Source organism: Limulus polyphemus, unplaced genomic scaffold, assembly GCF_000517525.1.
Source record: "Limulus polyphemus unplaced genomic scaffold, Limulus_polyphemus-2.1.2 Scaffold1340, whole genome shotgun sequence".
Classification (NCBI taxonomy): Eukaryota; Metazoa; Arthropoda; class Merostomata; order Xiphosura; family Limulidae; genus Limulus; species Limulus polyphemus.
In genome coordinates, this window is record NW_013666950.1 from 288,756 (window position 1) to 297,121 (window position 8,366).

Sequence of the window (8,366 nt, forward strand, 5' to 3'; positions counted from 1 at the left end):
TAATGATAGATAATGTACGTTTGTACACTATAGATTCAAGCTGGTCTTATAATGAGAGATAATGTACTTTGACACTATAGATCTAAGCTGGTCTTATAATGATAGATAATGTACTTTGTACACTATAGATTCAAGCTGGTCTTATAATGAGAGATAATGTACTTTGACACTATAGATCTAAGCTGGTCTTATAATGAGAGATAATGTACTTTGACACGATAGATCTAAGCTGGTCTTATAATGAGAGATAATGTACTTTGACACTATAGATCTAAGCTGGTCTTATAATGAGAGATAATGTACTTTGACACTATAGATCTAAACTGGTCTTATAATGAGAGATAATGTACTTTAACACTATAGATCTAAGCTGGTCTTATAATGAGAGATAATGTACTTTGACACTATAGATCTAAGCTGGTCTTATAATGAGAGATAATGTACTTTGACACTATAGATCTAAGCTGGTCTTATAATGAGAGATATTGTAAAAATTTGAAACTAAAGTTCTCAACTAGCCTTATCATGAGAGTTTATTGTTTTAAACTACATATGTGTCCTTGAGTTTTACCTGTACTAACGTAATATCCTAACGATACAAACATGATTTAAATCACTAATTACAGAAGGTATTGTGGGAATTAAATTGTAGATATATTAGATAGTTGATTAGCCTAAGTCAATATTTTTACCATGTTTCCTGTCACATGGATGGCGGAACGTGAACTTGTACGTTAACATGGCTTTCTAACCCTAAAACTCTGATTAACACCAGAGGTCCTCATCATCAAACATTTGTTGAACGCGTAAAGTTTCTGATCAACATTACTTACAGCAATAAACGTTTCTTATTTATGACAGAAAGGTAATACAATTTATGAAGTGGACCTTGACAAGCTACGGCGAGATAACTAAGTTGTAAAATATGATTCAAAAATGAAATGACAGCTCTAATAAGTTACAAGTAAATGTCTGTACTTACGCCTAAAAATTCATTGCATTTTTTTTAAAGATAAAGTAATTAACTCATGTATAGTTTTAGGTATTATAACTTTGCTTTTGCTTATCTTTGAAAAACCCTTTTTTTTATAAATTTGATTTTATGTTATAAAAATCTGTTAAGATGATTTTATTCATCAAATTTTAGTAAAATACACCATTGTTGCTTGTAATAACTATTTTTGGCCGATGTAGTCAAACCATTATCGATTTTGTTTTAATCTTAAAGTGATGCTTTGAAAGGAAATTGATAGTTATGTTAAATACTGTAGGTGTATTGATTAAGAATTCCCATAATAATGTAATTATTTGCATAATATTTCGATATATTGGCAGTAATGTTAATATAATAATACATGTCGGGAAGTAATTGCTTCCACCATGTTTCAATAAAGTTTATTTAAAGATAATCTGAAACAATAGCTCAAACACTTAAACCTGAGTATAGATATTTTCGATTGAATTTAAGATAATTATTCTACGATTAAGCACATTTGTTTTCCATTAGCAATAAAAACACTTAAACTTTAACATCACAACGGCTGTGGACAAAAATCAAAACTAATATCACTTGTATATAAAGCCACTGAGACCTAGAATTGGTTATAACCAAGTTTCCTTGAAAACATAATAGAAATATCTCAGTTTACATTAACCCTTGTTTTATACCGTTCACTATTGATGAAGTCCACGTATTGCAACATACTGAGTAATGTTTTTATTTTGCCTGTTATAAGAGACTGACCTAAATATTGGATGGAAATAACTCATTTTCTAAGTAATACATTGCTCCATTGTGGCTCAGAGGTAAAGCTGAAGTGTTATAATGCTAAAGACTGCGTTTCGTTACTCGTGATGGGCACAGCACAGATAGCTATTGTGTAGCTTTCCGCTTAACAGTTAACAGACAAATAAACAGTGTAATATACACGGTGAGACAGAAGTCATTATACAGTTGTATATAATTAAATAACTTTAGTGTTGTAGAAAGGTTTCGATATTGTCTTATTTGTTGTGGGATTCGACCCCGCAAATTGCGAATAAGTACACTAACCACCAGACCATGCCAGGTCCCGGGTTTTAAAATACATTTCGTTTAACTATTTTTGCACATAGCTACTGGTGGGTTCGCGACTTTGTTAGTTTCCTCTAATAGTATATGAGTTACACAATAACAAAACATTTAAACAAAAATGTAATCAATATTGCACTATTTACCATTATCATTCTGTACAGGGTGAGGCAAAAGTCACTATACAATTGCACACTTTTATTAATACAAATAAAATTGAAAGATAATAACGTAAAATAAGCATTTTCTATTAACTACAGACATGAACTGAACACATTGTTGTTTTTCAAATAAAGTGTTCGAACTGTCCACCATCAGTGTTAACACGTGTCTGATATCTATCTTTCACACAAGTAGTCTATCGTCTTTACTCATCTTTCTTGCCATAATTATGGGTATCTAAATCTGTCAATATTAAAAAAAGGTCACCGAAAATGTTCGTCCTTTTCAGCTGTGGAGGCAATATAATATGACAGTCAATCCCGCTAATCGTTGGTAAAAAGTAGCCCAAAAGTTGGCAATGAGTGGCGCTGACTAGCTGACTTACTTCTAGCCTATCACTTCTAAATTAAGGGTGACTAGTGCATATAACCTACAAGTAGCTTTGCGCGAAAGTCAACAACAACAAACATACACACAATTAAGGAGTCAACGGGGTCTCCGTCGGTAATTCTAGAGATAATTGTTATACATACCTAATGGTTAAATCAACATCTTTCGGTTACATGCAACAAAACAATACAATTTTTTTTATTATAAAAACCCCGACAGGACCCTCATTGCACTTGCATAATAAAAAAGCGCATAGATAAAATTTTTCCTTCGATATATGATTTACTAATGTGAAACATAAACGGGTGCATTCCCTTATGTTCTTAATTTTGAAACTAAAACACTGTTGTACTGATAGATATTCGTGTGGTAGTAACATAATATGATGAACATTATGATAGTGTTTTGAAGACACTATTTACAGTCTGATTTATGTTTCCAGTGCAGTCTTGTATCTTTGAAAAACAATAAATATTCTCACATTATAAGTGTTTTTATTGGATCTTTCTTCTTATGTGTGTGTAGGTCGAGAAATGTTTAGCAAGTTTTATAGCTATTACGTCGAGAACGCTTATCAGAATTTTAGCTGTTATAATACGAACGTTTATCCAACTGTCATACAGTTATATCCGAAATGTTCGCCAGAGCTACAAACTGTCAAACTGTTACATCTGATACGTTTACCAGGATTCCAGCTGTTAAACTGTTATATCCAAAGCGTTCGTCAAGACTGTAACTGACATATCTTGTATCCGAAATGTTTATCAATTTTTGTACTACTTTATCGAGATCATTTATCTAGATTTTAAAAACTTTTATGTCTGACATTCTCACCGGTTTCTCAAAGCTTTCATTCAAGTTTTTAATCGTATTTCTACTATTATCTCCCCAGTGGCACAGCCGAATGTCTGGGTTTCGATACTCGTGGTGGGCAGAGCACAGATAGCCCATTGTATAGCTTTGTGCTTAAACTACAAACAAACAAACAATTCTACTATTACGCTGAAAATCGTTACTACTTAACCTTTTATTCAGTCACAGAGATTTAATTGCAACACTTATGTGCATTATACTACAAAAAAATGTTTGTGCAATTATGAAGTAACATTTTGGAACGGGTGCAACAGGAATGTCTAGTATGAATGCTTTCCGACCATGATCACATTAACATTAAAAATTTTAATAACCCAGAACGTCTCTGTATACGTAATTTAAACGTTTAAATAAATATATGTCGTACCTACAAAGGTAAAACTACTGTAACGAAGTGTTTTATGTTGAACTTAATCACTGAAATATTGATCGTCAAGTTTAAAAAGTCTAATATTTTTCTTATTTTTTATATTTCTATGTATCCATGAATCAATCAACACACATTAGCCACCTGATGGCCTCTTAATAAAGCCACCATCTAAGAATGCTTTGTGATGGCTTACAATGTATCACTGGAGATAAATACATCCGCAGCGGAACGTGTGGGCCAGAAATCTATCTTGCTTTCAGTTTGGCAGTACTTTTAAAAGTTCACAACTCAACTTGGCCTTATCTCCGAGTTACTTACTAAACATAACTAATATCACTAGTATACCATTGCCATTGTTTATACTGTAAGAGAAGGATGAGTCCACTTACCGCCAACGGGAGCACCATCCCCGGTCGGCTTGCCGTCATCGCGTACGTCTCTTGGCTTGCCAGACATTTTGCTGACCTGTAGGTTAATGCAGGAATCTTCTTCTTCGTCACGTGTATTCAGTTTGAATTCTAGGTGGAAGGATTCTCGGGTGAGTACAGTTAAGCCTATTTTACTCACTGAGTGATATTCGCAAAGCACCTAAAGAAAATCTTAAACACGAGATGGTTTCCAGTTGATCACGGGCACCACGAAAAGCGGAACGGAAACGGAGGTTTTCGACGTATTGATCGACTCCACAGAAACCATTCGAAACCCGCTTGTTGGGGAAAGGATGGAGGGGGATCTAGCTCTTTTACGACTTCGATCTCTCTCTGATCTTTCTGACAGATACATATATCAGTGTTAAATAAGCAAGTTCACCCCAAGACATGTTTAGATGGTGCGTTAATTAGATACGTAAACTGCAGAAAATGTAATATAATTTTCTTTTCTACACTGCCGCTTATCTACTTCCAAACGAAATTATAAATCATCAGGCAGTCTAAATCCAAAATTTCAGCAAACTTAAAAATGTATACATTACCACTTATGTTATGGTGTTTCAATCGAGAATTAACTTAAGTAACCAAATTATTACAGAAGCCCCAATGGATCAGCAGCAAGACTGAAAGCTTATAACGCTAAAACCTAGGTTTCGATACTCGTGGTGGGTACAATAAAAATAGCCAATTGTGTTGCTTTGCGCTTAACTACAAACGAACAAATACTACAAAAAATTAATTCTAAAAGCCAAAAATATATTGACATGATACAATGACTTGCAAGTCATTCACGAGAACAAGATGATACTTATTCGATATTTCATACGAGAGTGGCTGAAGGCGTTACATGATTGGTTGTCACCTACACCACGTTGAGTAACGTGCACATCAGTACATGAAGTAGACCGACACCAAAATAGGTTTAATATATTATACACTCCTTAACTTTTAAAAAATGTTTTCTTCCACCTCAGGAGCTATAGTACAATTTAATCCTGATTATTAGTTTTATCACTTTTTTATTCTTCTGCAACTCTTTAGAAAAACAACAGCATGTGTTGTTCCACGACACAAATAACTAAGCCGTCGAACAAACTCCTTGTTTCATTTCACTCATAGTGTTTCAAGATTACAAAATCTTTCTTTATATTTCAATGTGTCGCATACTTTTCAAAACGTTGATATGCATGTAATCTAAAATAATTTGGGGAATATATATCGCTTTGAAAGACGTATACTTATCATTTATAGCTTACTGGTGTTTTTTAGCTTATTGAATAAGGTGTAAACTTATTACAAATAAAAAAGATGGCTCTAGATATTATTTTTATATCCGTTAAAAGTTCTTACTTACACTCACGTAATTTATCAAGTCTGTAATTCTTTTTAACTCTTGCTGAGATTTCTTGTCGTTATCTTCTTTTTAACTCTTGCTGTTTTTCTAGTCATTACTTTCCTTTTAACTTTAATTGTTTTCTTATTAACTCAATGCTTTGTCTTTTTAACTATTGCTGTATTTTTTAGTAATTAGCTTCTTCTTTTTAATTTTTGTTGTTTTCTGCTCATTAGCTTCTTTTTAACATTTGCCTTGTTATTGTCAAGTCTGCGCTTCGTTTTTAACACTTGCCTTGTTATTCTCACGTTTTCTCTTCGTTTTTTAACTCTTGCCCAGTTATTGTCAAGTCTGCGCTTCTTTTTTAACCCTTGCCTTGTTATTGTCAAGTCTGCGCTTCGTTTTTAACATTTGCCTTGTTATTGTCAAGTCTGCGCTTCGTTTTTTAACCCTTGGCTTGTTATTGTCAAGTCTGCGCTTCGTTTTATACCCTTGGCTTGTTATTGTCAAGTCTGCGCTTCGTTTTTTACCCTTGCCGTTTTCTTATAATTAAATAGAATAATATTTAATAGAAAATCTGGAATAATGTATGTATGACTTGTATATATATATATATATAATTATTTAAGAAAGCTACAAAAAACTTGTATAGAACTTTTGTTTATTTGCAGTTGAGCACAAAACTACACGATGGACTATATGTGCTCTGCCCACTAGAAGTATTGAAACCCGGTTTCTATCGTTGTAAATCTGTAGACATACGGCTGTGTTACTGGGGGGCATTTGTATAACACTTTACATCAAAAAAGTAGGATAGTGTGAATTTTACACAGCATATCAAACCTTAGATGAAATATAATTAAATATAATTTTACGTAAAAAAGAAAAACAAACAACAACCACACACAAGAAAAAACATTCAATACAGGGGCACAAATCACAGAGTGGGTCATTATATAATGTGCCCTGGTTTTTTTTAGGTGCTGGCTGAAATAAGACCCAAATTACGTTGGGGGTACACCATCTATCCAGCTTGACGTCAACTTTGCCAGCTTCTCATACTTAAAAGAGAGAGAAAAAAATTAAAAGGACCAAATGTGGGTGCTTTAGCCCACAACGTCCCACATCTTTACCACCTTTCGCTGTCTGCTGCCAGATGTGGGAGGTGGTTGCTCACAAAAAAATAAAATAAACAAATAAGATAAACTAATAATAAGAAATAAATATCTAGAATACAATAAATCCACGGTGGGAGACAGCGAAACTGTCCTTGAAGTTAGCATTCAAGTCCCCAGGACGGGGAAGGTTGGGTAAACCTGGATAGACGGTGCACCCCAACTTAATTTGGGTCTTATTTCCGACGGTACCTCAAAAAAACCAGGCCACATTACAACATAATGACCCACCTTATGATTTGTGCCCCGCTGTTGGGTGTTATTTTTTTGTGGTTGTGTTTTTCATCTAAGGTCTGGATATGCTGTGATAAACGCACGTTATTCTTCTTTGTGATGTAATCTGTTTTGTAGCTTTTTTAAATAATTAGCATTAATAATAAATGTTGTGTGTTGCTGTATTTTATTCTTTATTATATTTTTGTATAACTTATGAGCACAAACTATCCATCATGTGTCAACTATATTCAACCTAACTAGCTGTTTATTAGTTTTTTTCGTCTGTTATAAAATGTGGTAGTAAGCGCATGTCCTTCTCTTGGTTCTTTTCATCCGTTATTATTAATAACTTTTCCTTTTTTATAGTAAGAAACATAACTTATTTATTAATTTAACATGTGGTGTGCGCAATATGTGGGACAAACGTCTAATCTTCTACATATTCGCATGAATCCGCATAGATCTCAAAATATAAATAATGTAGTAAATTCGGTTGAATTAAAACATTTTAGAATTCATCCTTTTGCCTCAATAGTGATTACAATTCTAGAAATCAATAATATAGAAAGAAACAGATTACAAAAGAAAATTTTTACATTCTTGAATACGAACATTTATATTTTTATGGTTTGAATCAAGATTATAATGGTACTACTGAGATTAATTTAAGTAATAACAAATGTATTGGTGATTTCTTTTGTTTCGGTAATATTAACAAGAAATATACACAAATAAAAAATAGAGAAAAAGGTAAAAATTGAATGAAATGGATTAATTGTATTAATTTTTGTAAGGATTTAGACAGTAAGTTTTATATCTTTCCTAACATTCGTAGTTATTTCTACAAGAAGATATATAAATTAAACATTTGGAATTAAAAATGTTAGCAAAAACGGTAATGACATTTAATTTTCAAAATTATCATGCTAAACATTTAATTTCCGAGATTATAAAGTTTAGGATTAAGGTAAATAATTTAAATGATATAATTAAAGAATTATCAATAAGCAAATTTTAATATACAGTAATTGATTTTAAACCCAAAATTGTTAATGATTTGCAAATTTCTCAAATTTTTCTTTTTAGATTATTTAATACATATTATTATTTTTAAATAAGAGATTCCAATAGGACCAGTAATATATAATTATAAAGATTTTAAAAATGATTTAGATATAGATAATGTGCAGAATTCACAATGTGATTACTATTCAAATTCTTTGGAAGATTATTTTCATAAACATGTTATTGCTGGAAATTTCGATATAATAAAAGATCATTGTTTAGGGAAAATCATGGGGAAAAGGTGCTAAATACAGAATAGTAACAAAAAGTCAAAAATAAA

At 32.3% G+C, this 8,366-nt stretch overlaps 1 protein-coding gene across 2 annotated transcripts in view; it reads right to left on the reverse strand.

The window, feature by feature from the left end:
* LOC106463162 (band 7 protein AGAP004871-like) overlaps positions 1 to 4,536 on the reverse strand; it is a 205,855-nt gene extending 201,319 nt beyond the window's left edge. Inside the window, exon 1 of one of the 2 annotated variants that reach the window (XM_022390594.1) lies at positions 4,256 to 4,536. In XM_022390594.1, the coding sequence (XP_022246302.1) occupies positions 4,256 to 4,322 (67 nt within the window). In that variant the 5' untranslated portion in view covers positions 4,323 to 4,536. The remainder of the gene's footprint in view (positions 1 to 4,255) is intronic. The other variant, XM_013923164.2, reaches the window with a different exon arrangement.
* Between the last annotated feature and the right edge of the window lie 3,830 nt (positions 4,537 to 8,366).